General features: G+C 42.6%; 1 protein-coding gene across 1 annotated transcript in view; it reads right to left on the bottom strand.

Moving 5' to 3' along the window:
- NFRKB (nuclear factor related to kappaB binding protein) overlaps positions 1 to 18,702 on the bottom strand; it is a gene marked incomplete in the record, with an annotated part of 1,477,031 nt that overhangs the window by 69,872 nt on the left and 1,388,457 nt on the right. Inside the window, 1 exon segment of the mRNA XM_044081086.1 lies at positions 7,746 to 7,881. Coding sequence (XP_043937021.1) covers positions 7,746 to 7,881 — 136 coding nt within the window.

The raw sequence follows: 18,702 nt of genomic DNA, 5'->3' as shown, positions 1-18,702 counted from the left end.
CTGGGTTCTTTAAAGGGTGGCCTTAACAGAACGGTTCCTTTTAAAAAAGTCTTGCACAGTTTATGGGACCTCAGAGTAGACCCATCAAAACCAATATGAAAGTTTGAAATCACAGCCAAGTGTACTCTAATGGTAGAAGCTGAAGAACCAGACTGATAAAGACAGGTCAGAAACTGTAGAACCAAATCCAGAGGAGTGGAATAAGGGTTAATATCCTTCTCAAGAGCACATTTGGAGAATTTTCCCCATTTACTATGGTACAATTTTCTAGTTGAAGGCTTGTGATGAGCTAGAATGATTTGTCAGACTGGTGATGTAAGAGAGGAAAGTCTAGCAATCATGGAAATTGGAGAAGCCACACAGTGAGCTTGAGATGGTGACGATTCGGATGAACCATTCCTTCTGAGTGAGACAAGAGATCTGGAACTGAGTCCAAAATCCAAGGTTTCCGACGTAGATGAGGCCAAATGAAGAGAAACCACACCTGTCGAGGCCAAAACGGGGCAATAAGGACTATTGTGTTCTTTGACCTCTTAGCTTTCTTTAGAAACTGACTTATCAGAGGAGTCGGAGGAAAGGCATACAGAAGACCGGGGGGGCCAGTTGTGGAGAAGAGCGTCCCTGGGTGATTTCCCCCTGAGGGGATTAGGGCAAACTAACTGCTGCACTTGCTCGGGGGGATGCAAACAGGTCACAGCAAGGTTGGCCCCAGGGGACGGAAAATCTTTTCCACCACTGTCAGATTGACAGACCACTCGAGAGGCATCAGTATAGTTCTGTTCAGCTTGTCCGCTATCATTTTGGAGCTCCCCGGAACATGCATTGCTATTAGAAAGTGGTTGGAAGAAATCATCCATTGCCAGTCTCTGAGAGCTTCTCGACAAAGCGGATAAGATCTGGTTCTCCCTTGTTTGTTGATATACCAGACTACCAACATGTCTGTCTGAACTGCCACCATTCCAAAGGGGAGGGTATCTTGAAATGCTTGCAATGCTAAGAAAACCACCCTCATCTCTAGAACACTGATGTGTAAAATGGCCTCTATTTGGGACCACGTACCTTGGACTGTCCTTCCCAGATAATCCCCACCCACCCTACCTGGGAAGCATCTGTGGTCACTATGGGTTGGGGCTGTGGAAGGAGGAATGGGCGACCTAAAAGGATAACGTTGGACTGAATCCACCACAACAGATCTTACTAGCAATGACTGGTGATCAAGATGTGATAGGACATGGGTTGATTCATTAATGACTATTGAGAGGCTAGAAGCCATTGAAGAATCCGCATGAGATACCTGGCCAAGGGAACTAGGGTAAAGGAGGCCGCCATGGATCCTAGAGCATGCAAAATGTGCCTCGCTGAAACACTTATGTTGTGCATAACGTCTTTTACTTGTGAAATGATTTTCTGGACTATTTCTAATGGGAGTGATGCTATTCCAGTCATGGTATTTAATCGGGCTCTGAAAAATTCTAACTGTTGAGTGAGTTCCAGATTTGACTTTCTGCAATTTACTGTGATGCCTAACGTAGTACAAAGATGAAGGGTGTAATCTCTTGCCCTTAGCAGTTGACACCTGGTAGTAGCAGTGAGGAGCCAGTCGTCAAGATAAGGAAAAACTCTAAAACCTAGCAGTCTGAGATGAGCTGCTACCACTGCCATGCATTTGGTAAACACCTTGGGGGCAGTGGTGAGACCAAAGGGCAGTGCCCTGAACAGATGATGACTGGCTCCCAGCCAGAAGCGCAGGACTCTTCTGGAACGTTTGTTCATTCTTCTGTGGTAATACACATCCTGAAGATCTACTGAGCACATCCAATCATCTTTTTCCAAGAAAGTTAAGTACTGACCATCTGGAATTTGGTTTGTTGAACCATCATACTGAACTGGCTGAGATCCAGAATGGACCTCCAGTCCCTTGTCTTTTTGGGCACTAAAAAGAATCTCGAGTAAAATCTAGAAACTTTCTTGTCTGGGGGGACTTCTTGGATGACTTCTTTGTTGATCAGTTTTTGTATTTCTAAGACTGCTGCCTCCCTGTGACTGGGTGGAAAGTCTAGGAGCCTTTTTTGTATTTTCAGATTTGTTATGCGGGGAATGACGTAACCTCTGGAAATGATCTACTGCACCCATTTGTCCGAAGTCATCTGCAGCCAGGCTGAATGGTGCAGGGATGATAGTCACCCCCGACTGCCTCCAGAGGAAGGCAATAAGGCCTCTGTTCAGGAGCAGTGGTAGGAGTTAGCAGAGAAAGAATCCCTGAGCCCCTGGTTTTGTAGGCCACTTCTGCCTCTGGAACAGCATCTTCCATTGTTGCCTCATCCTCTGCCCCGGGAGAAGTCTTTGCCTCATGAGTCCTGAAAAGGCCCTTGGGACTTTTTGAACCATAGCCTCCCACTTCTCTGGTTCCTAGAGTAGAGTTGCTGAGGAGTGGAGAAGCATATGCCCACGGCAGAAAGGGTCTTCCCATCTTTCTCACATCTGGCTGGTGTGTCTTTCACTTTGGGTCCAAACAGGGATGTTCTGTCAAATGGAGCATTGACAAACAAAGATGTAAATGGCTACGCAAAGTCACACAAGCACATCCATGCATGTCTCCTGATGGCTATCCCTGAACCCACTGCTCTTGTCCCTTCAGCTGCATGAGCGATAAACCTCCTGGAAGAGTTGAAAATCAATTCAAGTGTTGCGAGCTGAGAGGTAATTTTGTCTGGAATCCCTTCAGCTCCTTCTCCTGCGAGAGTATCTGAAAGTTCTTTGATTAGATCATTCTGTAGTCACGTGAAGTGCACTATATAATTGAAAGACCTGAGAGCGAAAGTCACTAAGTGTAAACAAGCTTCCCAAATCTATCCATAGTCCTAGACTCCTTGTTAGGAGGATGGATAGTAGGACTCTCTTCCATAAGTTCCTTTTTTGTGGTTGCTGCTATCACCATGGTGTCAGCTGGGATACCCTTGGCCCAATGCTGTTCATCCTTTGGTGCCGATAAAATTTTGTCAGGCCTCTTGGGGATCGGTTCAATGGTGTCCGGAATCTTCCACTCCCACTGAGTGATAAATTTAATAAGCTTGTCAGCATGCAGAGAGATCCAAGAAGGAGATGGCTAGGCCAGGTAAACAGATTCCTCTGAGGAAGGCCTGAGGGAGGTCCAGCCAACCCTCTGTTTAAGGATTTCAAGGATGTCCCAGAAGGAAACATTGCCAGAGTGTGACTTAAGGGAACCTTCTCCTTCATCGAGATTGCTGTCCACAGTGAAAGACTCCTCTGGGGAGTCTAAGTGCTTCTTGCATTTTTTTCTTCACAGGAACTTTCTTGGGGGGAAGGTCTGGGGAAGTATCCAAAGAGGAAATCACCAGGTTGGGTTGTTCCTGTGGCTTTTGTACCCCTGTCCCAGGGATGAGTTGGGAAGGAGCTATGGTCGAGGGGATAGTGATGAAGTTTGGCCCAACCTGGGTGGCAAGGACTGGGTTGTCCACAGTGGACAAAGACTTCTCCATGATCCGGGAAGGGATGGGAGACAGGAACTGAAATAGACTCCTTTGGAACCATGGTCTCACCCCACACCAAGGAAGCCATCTCCAAAGCAGAAGCCAGGGTCAAACTTAGGAATTCCGAGGCACCGAGGGGCATGGATGGCTCTGAAATAATTGATACTGAACCCTGCTCCCCAAAACTAGCAAAGAAGCATGGACCCTGGGAGGTCTCCAGTTCTGATACACCGGAGGAACTTAAGGTGATTCTCAGTTCCGGAGAAGAAGTTCTGGCCAGCACCGAGACAGTCGGTGCTGGGCAGGTCAGTGCCAGCAGCTCCAATGGCTCAGTAAGATTTGGAGGAGGAAATTGCATCAGGAACGGTTCCAATGCCGAGATGGCTCGGAACTGAAGGTGGATGAAATCCCCTCACCATCAGGAGCTGATCAACCAGTCTCATGATGTCTGATTCCAAGAAACTTTTGGTGGACTGAACAGACGAAATGGATGGAAAAGTGGGAGGCCTCAGTTCTAAAATTGGACTTGGTGGCCTATCAGTGAAAGGATCCACAGACAGTAAATAAGAGGTCCTCATTAACATTTTAAGTGAAGTTTGTTTCGGTACCAATTCAGCTATTGGTACTGAAGCCGCAGATTCCTGATCTGAGGTTTTAGTCATAACTGAATAATCCGAGCCTCTCAGTGCTGAAGAAACTGTTGGCACTGAAGACTGTTTTGCCAATTCTGAAGATAGTTCCGTGGAGCTACTCGCAACCGACTGATACCTCTTTTTTGGTTTTGAAGAGGAAGAGGACGATGAAAACAAACTGGCTTCAGTTTTGGGAGCAGAAATGGCCTCTTCAAAATCTCCCTTTAGAAGCCCTTTCAAGATCAGTTTGTTTCTCCGCTCAGTTAAAGTCCTGCCGGAGAAACCATGACAAATCTTGCAGTCCTCCTGGAAGTGAACTGCGCCAAGGCAATACACACAAAGACTATGCCCATCCAAATTGGGCATTTTTCTGTCACATTTCTCACACCTCTTGAAACCCGTCGTGCCCTTAGAAGTTTTGTCAGCCATTAACAAGAATGAGAAAAGGCCTAGTAGATAAAAAAGTCGCGCACACACACACACACACACACACACACACTCTGAAAGGGAGAAAACAAATCTTTTTTTTTTTTTTTTTAATAGAAGGGACAGAGGGAATAGACAAAGATACCAGCAATGGTAAGCTATGAAATACCATAACGATGAATACAGAAAAGAAAGCAAGTACCAACAATGATACTGGGAAGAGCTACCTGATGTTTGAAAGAGGGTAGGGGACAGAGAACTCACACACACACTAAGCTCTAGAGGAGCGGACAGTACAAAGAGAGAGAGAGAGAGAGACTAAAAGTTTAAAAGATTGTTAGCAATAACAGAAACACTTACAGAAAATATCGCCAAGGCTCGAGAGATAGAACGGACACATCTGACACTTTGAAGTTGCAAACGAGATCTGAGGTAATTTAGAGAGGAGCATTATGGGCAGAGCCTATCTCGAGAGTTTGGGAGGTGCAAGCTGAAATAAATGGCCCAGTCGGTTCTGAGGCTCGGAAAAGAGCCCACAGTTAAGGATTATGTGAAGACTGACAACATCAGATCAAGTAAGTAACAAAACAAAAAAGTCACTTTTACAGTAAAGAAAAAAAAAAAAAACTTGAAAACACTTACCTCAGCCCTCAAAAGTAAAATAAACTTTTTTTTTCACAAAAAAAAAAAATAGATTTTTAACAACTTTTTTACCCAAAAAAGTAAAACACTCCCATTTAAAATTGAATAAAGGTCACCTGACGGTCCATAAAAACACTTTTTTTTCCTATCTTAAATATTCAAGATTTGGAGAATAAGTAAAATTTCTGCCATAAGAAATAAAATGGAAGTTTATTTCCTCTTAAGGAACTTGTCTGCACAGCACTGTTGGGTTAGCCAACTGCCAATCCTTGTAAGCCAGATAAGGAGCACACCTTTATGTGGCTGGAGAGCTCTGAAAGGCTTCGTACCCAAACCTGACTTTTAACAAGCTCATTTCAAGATAACTAACAAGGTGAAAGGTACACAGAAAGCTTTGGAAGCTGGACAGCTGTTGAATCTTTAGAATACCACCCAAATAGCTAAGACTAATACAGCTGTGATCAATTGAAGATCATCATCTTTGCATCACCTGATGCACAGACAAGGAGTTACTGGCAGTTTGCTGCTGCAACAATAACAGTCAAAAGAGTTGGAAGATCCAGCTGCAACCTCCTTCAACTCCAGCAGAGAAGGAAAACAACTGTACAGCCATCAACACCAGATCTCATTAGTCCATAATGCTGTTAATGTAAACAGGCTGGTAGTTCTTATTGACGAAGATTTCAGTGATAACATCAAGTTTGATGTCATGGAGCAGCTCCAAATTAATCACACACTGACCTAAAGGTTAAACACAATATCCGGACTACAGATGCAGGAAAACAGGCTCCTGTTGCCTGTCTCCATTTCTAAGTGGGATCCATGGGTATATGCCACAGGACCTGTTATCCAAGTCTCTCTATGACATATTTCACCCTATAGCAGACACTAATCACACCCAGAACCTGGTTCTGTACAGAAGTGGTAAGAAGTTGACACAGTCAGTTACAAACATCCACTCTGTGTGTCTTGTCTGTACCCAGCCTCCTACTAGTAACAACACCACCAGCCAGTTGTTAGAAAATAAACTGTCTCACAGCAGTGTCTATCCTAGAAAAAGCCCATGACTTGGAAAAAGACAATCAACTAACTCAAAAACAAATTTAAGAAAAAAATAGTAAAAGAACACTAATACAGCATAAATATACTGAAAACAAAAATAAAATCACAGAGTAGTATAACCAAGTATCTAAAAATAAAATGCAATAAATGCAACAGAACCACTAAGCAAATAGAAAAGGCCAGAATACCAGTGCTGCTGTATCAGGGCATGTTAATCAAATTCAAATACCAATTGGGCATAATTTTGGCTGCAAAGAACTATCAGAAATGTCACTGGGTTTAATCGGCTGTGCTGTGAATGCAGTGAACATAAAAATTGGAAAAGCACTGGTCACACAGTAACTGCAGGCACAGAGAAAAAAAATAAATTATTAGTTCCAACACAGCTGACAAGCCTGAAATAATAAAAACATTGACCTAAAAATACTACCCTAGTTACTGATCACATAACAATTGCAAGTTCAAAGAAATGGAGCAAATGCAAGAAATAATTAAAAGACAAGGTGATAAGCTTGAAATAATAAAATTAAGTTAAATCTACTACTCAAGCAAATGTAGGATAACAGCACAGTGTAATTCATAACTCCTTCAAGGTCTCCCTTACCCGTTGGCCAGGCCTCGCTATATTTCTGACAGTGAAATATAATTACAATCTTGTGGCCCCTTTGCTCTCCCATATCACTATGTCCAGATCTTCTTGTGTCCCTGACACTGGCACATAATTACAACCTTGAGGCCCCTGTACTGTATCTATTATCATACCTCTGTGATCTGGCCTTAATGTATATCCCTGACACTGGTGCATGATTGCAGCTATGTGGGCAATATGCTGCACCTGTCTTCATTACTTGTATGGACGTCCCTGCTGCATCTACTGGCAATGATGCACAATTCTTACTTTGACACACTGTGATGTAGCAGCCTCCATACCTGTGTGTCATGGCATGACCTTGCTGTAGCAGAGAACGATGCATAACTAAAGCCTTGTGGCCCCTGAGCTATATATTTCTATCTGAAGAACTTGTCCACAATGAATATTTGAAACTGGTTCTGTAAAGCATTGTTCCAAGGGTCCCTGTGTTGTACAGGTCTCTGTATACTCCCTCCTCTATGCAGAGCAGCTTGGTTCTTATGACTCCCTAACAAATGAAAATGGTAAACACACTGTGGTTTACTTACCACCATATCTTTGTGCATTGGACATAGTACTTTCTAATACCTGTCTAGCACTGGTTTCTCAGTTACTATATCTATCTCCCTAAAACACAAGGACAAACTCTAATACACCACTTGTACATAGTCACAGACTACACCCTGTGAGCCGTAACAGTTCCTGCGTCTGTGTGATCTAGCTGTATCATTATCATCTGTACATAACTGCTTCCCCATCATTACAGTATTATCTTTCCCTATACAAGTATATTCTGGTCCTACTACATCCTGGTACACAATTAGTGCTCCATGACCCCCTGTATGCATTCCATCTCCATACCTGAGTCGCTTGGCCCTGCTGCTGCAGCTGCTGTAGTTGCTGTGCTGTCACAAAACTCACAGGCTTGTTCCCTGCGATCAGTTTGGCTCCTGCTGGCATCGTTGTCAGAATGATGTTCCGTCCAAGCCCACTGATGCTGAACAGAAAACAAAAGAGAAACAGATGTTCAGAAATTTGGGCAACTCTTCTGCAGGACAGGGGAAATTAAAAAATGCCTGGGGGAAACTATCTGAATGTGTAATGAAAGATAAACATCAAAGGCATACAATTACAATTAGTGTAAAAACAAAAAAAGGTAGGAGTCAAGGGACAAGACTTTGTTATGCCAAAATACTTTCTCTGCTGCTACAGCAAAAAATGCTTAAGATAAAAAAAAAAAAAAAAAAAACTAGGTTACAGTTCTACTGAATAACAGACTTAACTGAAAACCTGCTAAGTTCAAGCTATCAGACAGAATTGGCTACTGTTGAATTTTTTATTATTTTTTTTTTGTTACATAGTGGCAACCCCCCCACGCCCACATAGAGGTGGGATGTGACCTTGGTTCACTTAACTATCATAACTACAAGGTTATCAAACTTGGGTAAGTTACAAATACATTTAAACACTGGCCCATCCGGTCTATTATTCTTGACAAAAAAGGCTTCAATACGTTCAAGTAACTAACAAAAAAATATCTTTGTGTGTCTCTAATTACAATCAACAGTGTAACAGTGATGTTAAACAACACAATTGCGCTTTGATAAAATATTTGCCTCACAGGTGAAGGATCTGGGTTCAGACCTGATGTGGTCACCAACTGTATGAAGTTTTGCATAATCACCATGTTTGAGAGGGTTTTCTCTAGATATCCTGGTTACACCCACCTCTCAAAAACAAGCTAGTTGATGGACTTCACTAAATCTGCCATATCTGTATGTGTACTATACATAATTTTATACTATGGATTGTGTGTGTGTGTCTGTGTGTGTGTGTGTGTGTGTGTGTGTGTGTGTGTGTGTGTGTGTCTAAATTTTGAAGTTTCAAAACTTTGAATTTCTTATGGTCAAGATTATTAGATCAAGGTTTTGAAGCTTCAAAATGTAAATAAAAGAAAAATAAAAACAAAAAAATCTTTTTACGTTTTTCCAGAGGGGCAAGCCCCCCCTGCACCCCCGCTAATTAAATATACCAAATCTGAGATTACATTACAGTGAGGAAAATGGTAAATATACCATCCCGTGCTGTACCTTACGTGTTTGACCTTAAGAAATTCGAAGTTTTAAGACTTCAAAATTTAGAAGTAGATCCATATAAATATTAGATAACTATATATAGATATAGATGTGTGTGTATGCCTACGCATATACCTACACCCACACGCAGTTATATAAAGATATAGATGTGTGTGTAAATGGATAGGCTAATAGCCCTGTCCCTCTACTCCTTCTCATACAGACTCCTCAGAGATGATCTATGTCTGGCATACAGAGCAATCTCTGACCCCACCTTGATGAAATTGCTGCATAGCCACAAGCCAAACTCCACTCATGTGGCCCACATGCAAAACATCAACTTGGTCTGACACATCAATAGGACTTGCTGCTGGGACAGATTTGTCTCCCAGAGACTCCCCATCTATGGAATAGACTATATCTCCACATCAAGCAGAATACTTCATTATCCCTCTTTAAGAGGAACTTGGATGACTGGATGGGAAATAGAAAATATACCCCTGGGATTTCACCTCTCTCTCTGCTGGACAATGGCAGCAGGTGCTGACTTGTGGGAACATGGGTTAATTTATTGGCAAGGCTTACAAGAGCCACAGGGCCAGTAACATAGTAACTTGCTATGATCCTATGACCTATATGCATATACCTACACCCACATGCAGTAAAAAAAATGCAAGAAAAAATAGGCAACTTGAGTTTTCACTGTGCGATACCTTAAACCACCTGTAGTGGAGATCTATAAGATATATACAAAGATCCCTTAAGAATATTAAGTGTTTTAGGGACATGACTTCTGAATACCCATGACTTTGAATTAAGATTTTATGGTTACATTCAGACCAGTGAAGAAAAAGCCCACTAGCTGTTGACATTCATATTTTGGCCTTTTTATTGACCTCATCAGCACAGCATAAGTGGATAATTTGGCTACACTTCAGAAACACAGGGTCTTTAAAACCAGCTGACATCCACAAACATCAAAGTGCTTCCAAATTATCCCAACTAACACACAAACCAAAGGGTAAAATGGTCACACAAACAACCCACTGCATAAAAATTGCAAGGACCCAGCCAAGCTAAAGTTTTCACTGTTTGATACCTTAAACCTCCCATAATTGAGGCCCATGGGATATATGCAAATGACCCCTTAAGGACATTACGTGTTTCAGCTACATGGCTTCTGAATGCCCATGACTATTTTTTTTTTTAACGTTTCAAGTCTTTACAGTTACATTCAGGCCAATAAAGCCAACTACACTAACTGTGGACATGCACATTTCAGTCTTTTAATCGGCTTCATCAGCACAGCAAAAGTGGATAGTATGGCCATACTTCAGACAAACAGGGTCTTTAAAAACAGCTGATGCCCAAAAATATTAAGGTGCTTGCAAAATATCCCAACTAAGCCATGTAGCTGAAAAGAACAGTTGTGTAAAATCTTACCATAACCATAGATGTGCCTCTCTTCTATACGTTGCAGTATTCATAACATGAGGGAGTCTGCCACTGGCTGACTCAAACGTCCGGCCAGTATATAAAAGTCTAAAGCTCCTGTAGGGTAAGTGCGATGTTACACATAGATCCATTCCCTAGTTGGTCATAAAGCAACATCTGGTATAAAGCATACATCAGTATGCACCAGTCCTCAGAACTAAATGCCCCAGGAAGAAGAACAGCCTGAAAAAGGTGAGGAAACACACAATCAGCATACAGGCAAGCATCAGGAGAAAGGGAATACTGCAACATAAGAAAAGGACATCTATGGTTATGGTAAGATTTTACACAACTGCTCTATGTCTTTCTATTCATATGTTGCAGTATTCATAACATGATGGAGAATACCAAACTCATGCAGAAGAAGAACTGGGTGGAGGGGCAGTAGCATGCTTTACAAAACCCTGTAAGATAGCCCTTGCAAAACCAACTCTAGACCTGGAAATGCCATCCAACTTGTAATGTTTTGTGAAAGTGTGTACAGAAGACCAGTTAGCTGGTTCTAATATGGAGGAGGTGTACAGACCTTTGAAAAAAGCACCAGAAGAGGACCAGATCTAATGGGATGTGCCTTAACTAGCGAAACAAGAGTCTTCCCATGAGACACATAGCAAAAGGAAATGGCTTTGGAAATCCAAGTGGAGATAGTCTACTTGAAAACAGGCCTGCCCAGAGCTCTAGGATGATAGGAAATAAAGACTGTCAGATTTCCTAACAGGCTTGGTTTTGTCTAAATAAAATCTGAGTTGTCTATGTACATCCAAGGTGTATAAAATCCTCTCACTAGAGGATTGTGGAGATGGAAAAAAGGTGGGCAGATTAATGGACTGATTAAGTGACAACTCATTCAGTACCTTGGGCATAAAGGAGGGATTAGTGCATAAGGAGACCCTATCCCTCTGGAAAACAGTAAAGGGGAAAGAGTGCCATCAATGCCTCAAGTTCTGAGATTCTTCCGGCAGAGGTGAGGGCCACAAGAAGAACAGTTTTTCAAGTGCAATGGGGAAGAGAAGAAGAAACTGCTGGTTCAAAAGAGGCCAAAGTAAGTTTTTCTGGAACAAATTTTAGATCCCAAGGATGAGGAACTGGTTTCCTTGGTGGCCTGATATGAAGGACGCCTTTCAGGAAAAGTTTAACATCCAACCTTGAAGCCAAGGGAGGAATCATGGGCAGACAGGCAGAGACTGCTGAAAGATGAGCTTTTACTGAAGAGTATGACAATAAACTTTTCAATAATTCACACAGGTAAGACAGAACCACTGGAACTTCCACCAGCAGTGGTTGTAGGTCCTTAGAAATGCACCAGATGGAAAACAGTTTCCATTTGGAAATATAGGATTTCCTAGTATTGGGTTTTCTGGCCTTCTACAGAACTTGCAGCACGTCCTCAGAGAAAAGGTGTCTGAAAGGGATCAAACCCCTATCACCCACAGAGTCAGTTGCAGGGTTGATATCTACGGATGTGTTACAGATCCCTTGTCCTGTACGAGTAGGTCCACTCTGTGGGATAACTTGTGATGATTGCTCTTGGCAAGAAGGTGGAACCTATGCTGTCTTGGCCAAAAGGGAGTCACCAACGAGATTTTTGGTTGCTCCTGTTGGATCTTCAACAGGACTTTCTGGAGAAGTGGGAAGGGGGAATGCATAGAGAACCACCCCCTTCCAAAAGAAGGACAGGGTGTCCACCTTTCATGCCAGAGGATTGGGAACTCTGGCACAAAACTTTTGAAGTTGTCTGTTCATAGAGGAGGCAAAAAGATCTACCTGAGGGGTACCCCACTGATGGACAATGTCCAGAAATGCATCCCTGTGTAACATCCACTCAAAGGATTGAGTCATGGACCTGCTCAATGTGTCTGCCACAACATTTTGAGTGGAAGGAATGCAGACTGCTTGGAGGGTGAGTTGACTCAGAGGCTAACTGCCAAGTTTGGAGAGCCAGTCTGCAGAGGAGATAGGACTTGGTCCCTCCCTGCTTGCCGACATACCAAAGGAGTGCTGTGTTGTCTGTGAACCACTTTAGGGCGGCTGGAAGAAGAAGAGGTTTGAAAATTTGTAGAGTGAAAATTAGGGCTCTCATCTCTTTTATGCTTACGTCTTCCCTCTTTTGGGAGGGAGACCACAAATCTTGAACCTTCCAGGATGCCAAGGTTGCTCCCCATCCCAAGTCTGAAATGTCTGTGAACAGCTCCTGAGTGGGAAGGGGTGACTGTTAGGGTAGACCTGGATTCAAGGTAACCTTCTGAATCTACCAATTCAGTTCCTTTTTCAAGCAGGGAAGAAGGGGAATAACAAACTCCAATGGATGAGCCTGTTGCATCCATACTGACCTGAGGTACCACTGGAATTTCCTCATGTGTAACTTGGCTAGAGATAGCATAGGGATAGTGGATGTCATAAAGCTCAAGAAGCAGAGAAACTCCCTGGCAGTCAAGGACTGAAGAGACATGAGAGCCTGGAAGTAAGCAATGAGAGACAGAGAACCTTCTAGGGAGGCAAGGAAGCCAACATCCTGTTTGTATTCTGCATCCTAGAAAAACATGGTCTTGTGAAGAAACCAGGGTAGATTTTTTAACAGCTGACAGTGAATCCTAAACCCTCCAACTCAGATACCACGAACAGCAGGTTCTCTTGAAGGGTGTCTGGAGAATGACCTTAGAGAAGGGTATAGTCCAGGTACAGGAAAATCTGAATATCCCTTAGTCTGCAAAAGGGTATGACATGAGCTAAGCATTTTGTGAAGACCCTTGAAGCTGTAGACAGGCCAAAAGGGAAGGTAAAGAACTGAAAACGTGAAGAAGCAAGAGCAAAGCCAAGATACTTCCTGAACAGAGGCTGAATAGGAATGTGAAGGTAAGCATCCTTGATGTCCAGAGATGCCATGTAGGCCTGAGGAAAGATGAGGGAAAGTAGAGTGTTCAAGGACCGCATGCAAAAGGTGGGAACCTTCAGGAAGGTGTTTAGGTATGACAAGTCTAGGATAGCCGTCTAGGGGCCATCTTTCCTTGGAAACAGGAACAGCCTGGAGTAAAACCCCTTCCCTGTTTAGGAAGGTGGCACCTCCTGAATGGTACCCTGAGAAAGAAAACTGAAAATGACTTGGGGAAGGTAATCCAGCTATTCTTTTGGGGGTTGTGGAATACTCCTAAAAGAAGGTGGAATGTTCCACATCATGAAGTATCCTTAAAGAATGACTGAGAGTACCCAAGAGTCCTGGGTGATCTGTTTCCAAGCAGGTAGAGAAAGACGAAAGGAAAGAGGAGTCTGGTAGTCACAGACTACCTAACTTGCTCAGAAAGGGCTATTTCTGATCAGCAGGAGAAGATGGTGACAACTTGGCTGAATATTACTGTCTAGTACCTCCTTTACCCTTGGAAGACTGAGTTCTGGAAGGTTTCCTTAAAAAGGGATTTAGATGGGTAGTTCCTTTGAAATCTGGGAACTGGGGACACAAAAATGTGTTTTAGGGCTTGTAGCTCTTTGCCCTTTTCTTGTAAAGACTTAAAAAGTTCTGCAGCAGAAGCACTAAACAAGGACTTGTTGCCAAAGGAAGCATCCATAATTTTAGCCTTTATGTTCCTCCTGAGAACAGACCCTGAAGCAGCAGCACTGGCAAATGCCTCCACTGCATTATAGCTACACTTAAATTGAATGGTGTGTGACTTGAGCAGAAGAGCTCAGAATGGAGGATAAATGAGCCTTAGCAGGAGAGTCTGGAAGCTCTGAAATTTGCTTACCGGCATCTGACAGAAGGGCTAAAGAGTATTTTGCCATATGGGTTTGTCAGTTTATGGCTCTAAATGTCAAAGTTGCTGAAATATACACTTTCTTCCCCAACCTCTCCATAACTTTACTCTCCTTGTCTGAGAGGAGAAGGAAAGTGGAAGGCAACATCTTAGAAGCCTTTTCAGCAGATGCAGAAATAGCTGCAGGATCTGCTGAGGGGTATTTAAACAGGAATTTGTAATCCTCTGGCATCTTGTAAAACCTGTCTGGCCTTTTAGGGTCAGGAGGTTGGGAATCAGGGCACTTAGAAGCTGCAGAAAAGGCATCTAAAAAAAATAGCAGTACGGGGGACTGCAGCTAAAGAAGGGGAATCCATCTGCAGAAGGTAATAATTCCTTTTCTGAATTTCTGACACCTGGGAGCAACCCCATTTAAAGAACTCCCTCATTTTAACAATGGCTTTACCAAAAGTAATATCCTCACCTAGATAATCTGTGTCATTTGATTCTTTTTCTGGAGAAGCATATTCTAAGGGAGATAAATTTTGGGCAGAATATGCCAACGATTCATCCCCAGATGAGTCATCTTCATCAGAAGAAACCTCAACTGAAATCCTCTTTTGTGAAAATACAGGGGAAAGGGAGGGAGAAGGGAGAAAGAGACTAGTAGATTGTCTCTGGGCCAAAAAGGCATTAAAGAGCCCTTGAGAAAAGGCTTGCTACTCCCAAGGCTGTTCTTGGATAACAGGAGAAGCATGCTTAGTTTTCTGCTTCTTCTTTTGTGGGACATCCATGCAGTGTAAGGACAAGGAACTAGATGCTGGCCTGCTATTGCTCAGGACATCTTTACAAACAGTGATGTGAGAAATGCTATTCAGGCCTTCAGTAACAATGAGCCTGGTTTCTCCCCCTACATCTGTAGCAGACACCTGCGTACCCCCCCCCGAGGATGTGCTAGTGGTATCCTTCATGACCTCCACACTGGTACCCATGAAAGAATTGTCTAATGGCTCCAAAATCATCTCTGAGCCAACATCGGCTTCGGGAGAGACATCCAGAATTGAAGGAACAGCAGGTAATTCAGGCCTAGATCTTTTAGCCTTCTTAATAACTGGCTCATCTGAAGAGCCCAAAGTACCTTCCATATTATGTGCTAAGTGCGGTTCTCTAAGTACAAATTGAGGGAAATGAGATGACTACGCAGGCTCTCGGGGACAAAGGCCTTGCAAATCGAACAGGAGGTATGTTTGTGGTTAGGGCCTAGGCAAAAGAGACAAAGGTTGTGGGAGTCTTTATGTGGAATTTGCCTTCCACACTGACACTTGCCCTTCCTAGCTGACAGGTAACCTCAACCACAACAGTAGCGCATAAAACAATAAAATAACGGGGCAATTATCTGGATCGGAATCCAGAACTCTGCTGATGAGCAAACGACCGAGAAGCACTCTGACTGGTGACAGAAAAGTTCTGAGGATTGGTGCATGCCGATGTCCACTCTATACCCGACGTCACTTTATGACCAACACAGGACTAAATCTAAGGATCGACGTCACATGTATCCTACTGTAGCTTTAGACTTTTGTATACTGGCCAGATGTTCGAGTCAGTCGGCAGCAGACTCCCTCATGTTATGAAAACTGGAACATATGAAGAGAAGGACATCAAATCCTTATGTGGTCATCTGCATATATCCCATGGGCCTCCATTACAGGAGGTTTAAGGTATATCACAATGAAAACTCAAGCTTGGCTGTGTTTTTCTTGGAATTTTTTATTTTTTTTTTTACTGAGTGGTTTACATGCATAAACTTTTTATCCTTTAATGTGGATATCGCTACAAACACAGATATTTTACACACACACACACACACACACACACACACACACATATATATATATATATATATATATATATATATATATAGCTCTACCGGATAAGACCAAAATGCCACAACATCAAATCCCACAAGACTGAGAAGAAATTGCCGAAACCTCACATGAACAAAGAACAAACAACAAACACCTGGAACACCGATGTACAAACTCTGGGTAAGTACCCATGTGTCCGTAACAACAAAACAACAAAAAAATGTAAACCGAAGCAAATTAAACACACCCATGGGGGGGGGGGGCTTCACCACCACACCCCCTATGTGGTGGGGCTGCACTCCCTCCCCAACTATATATTCCAACTCTGAGATCGCACTACAGTGGGGAAAGGGCAAAGTTCACCAAGAAGGACAAGTGGTTACTTACCCGGAGTTGTTCGTCGGTGTTCATTCATGTGAGGTTTTGACAGTTTCATCTCAGTCTTGTGGGATTTGAAATTTTGGCTTTTCAGTCTTATCAGGTAGACCCATATATACATACATACATATATTATATGTACACCTTTGAGAACGTGGACTGGGTTGTGACTATTACATTTCTGAAAGGACCACTTTCCTTTTTTAATTAAGTAAGCATATACCTCATCAAGGTATAATAGCTGAAGAAAAAATTAAGTTAAAATGTATAGCTGGAAAATGGCTTAGGATTCTTCTGCAGATATCAGTTCTTATTTTAGTAACAAAAAACAGACACTCTAATATGGGGAATGATATTACACATAAATACCTTTCTCTTCTTCATCACTGTAACTTCAGAGATGCCTCGGCTTGCTGACATCTGGTGCCCCCCCCCCATGCTGAATGAGGGCTTGGCTCTGCTATCAGCTTAAGCTAGCCCAACTTGCCCTTCCTTACTTAAAACATTATAGGACCCCTATTCAAAAAAGATGTGTGGCTTTAGCAGTGGAGATACTCCACCTTATTACAAACTTCTTTCATTCAGCCATATATGACTTGATAATGGCGTGCTTGCTTCTTGCATAAAACACAAGCACTTCATCTAAGAAATTGTCCTTGAATGGGATCAGGCTTTAGGTTTGGGTAAACTAGTGAGCATTTTCTCTTAAGTGAGGGGTACACAGATATAAGGAAGTACAAAAGGTCCCAATTCTTTTCATTTGGTCTAGTTGGGAAAATGATGCCAGTTTGAGCCACATGGATGCTATCATAATGAATTTTGGGATTTTTGCAAGAACTTGGGGATTACAGGCATCAGAGGGATGACAAAAACAAAGCCTCTCTTACACAGATGGAAAACATTCACCTCCAAGATTTTGTGGATACTTGAACCAAAACTGCAGCAGTACACTGTTCTTTTGGGTGGTGAACAACTTCACCTCTGGCTTCTCTCACTTTCTGATTAGGTGTCAGTTTCCACTTGTGTTTGGTTACCTTTGACCTGATTATGTATTCAGGCCTGAAGGAATGTAACTTGATTGTAAAAACCCAGATAAAGGGCTATGTCCCAGGCTGTCACAATTAGTCTGCATAGTCAGTAATAGTGGGCCCCTTCTTCTTTATGTTCCATGTAGAACTGTACATTATCACCATAAGGATTCCTGGCTGACAGACTGTCATAAATATTTGCAATGCTAAGATGAATGCCATCATTTATTTTCAATTGATATGCCATTTGATCATGGGGTAGGGTTACTACAGGTGTATTAAACCCTGAAATGGGCCAAGTGTGCTCCCCTTGTTAGTTCTGAGGCATCTGCAGTCAATCCTTTTGCAATGTTTGATACTATGGATGGCATTCACTGATCCTACTGAACTTGCTGGGATCACCATCTAAATTCTTGCTTGATGGAAGAGAGAGCTTATTGGCTGCCTCTACTACTATCAGTTTTTTCTTTTTGGGGTAGCAATGTATTTTCTACAAGTGAACGCTGGCTAAGGGGACGATAAGCATAGATTTTGACATATAGCCCAGACAATAAAGAACACCCAAACTGATGTAGCCTTCATCTGCCTGGGGTCTCAGAAATGGGTCAGCTATAAAACCTCTGCTCTGTGGAAGCTTAAGGTTTTGTTCTGTGCCTAGCAGGATTCCATGTAAATCTTTGTTATTCCCAGTATAAAGATCGACTTTAATAAATCCAGGGAAAAACTCAAGCCGGAGAAGCACTAGACAGTGTACTTCAGAGATCTTTAAATGTCTTCCTTGCAAGCTGCCTGAATGAGACAGACAGCCAATTAAAGACAGATGTGAACACCCCAAAGGTTTTGAGATGGCTACAATCAGTTGTCAAGCATTTGTAAATACTATAAGCACTGTACACAGACGTGTTGTTGCCCCATTCTGAAATGTGGAAAATGTCCACATTCCCTGTGAATAGGTAAGTGTAGGTATATATCTTTTAGGTCAACGGTAACAAACAGGATTTGAGGGTAAAGCAATGAGTAATTCCTGCAGAATTAACATCTTGGATTCAGGGATTACTGCGAAATTGTTCAACCTAGAGAGGTCTAATACAGGACTCAAAAGATTAATCTTTTTTTCATTTCCCACACTCTTCTCTCCTAAATACCGTCACACCAACTTAACAACCTCTTCTCTTTCCTCCTTTAAAACATGCACATCTCAAGCCTATGGATGATACCATCCATTTCCCATATCCCCTCCTTTCCCCCAT

This window comes from Protopterus annectens, chromosome 8.part0 (genome assembly GCF_019279795.1).
Source record: "Protopterus annectens isolate FY-2018-M chromosome 8.part0, PAN1.0, whole genome shotgun sequence".
NCBI classification, from domain to species: domain Eukaryota; kingdom Metazoa; phylum Chordata; order Ceratodontiformes; family Protopteridae; genus Protopterus; species Protopterus annectens.
The sequence above is the reverse complement of the archived record's forward strand: the minus strand, read 5'-3'. Positions and strand labels throughout refer to the sequence as shown.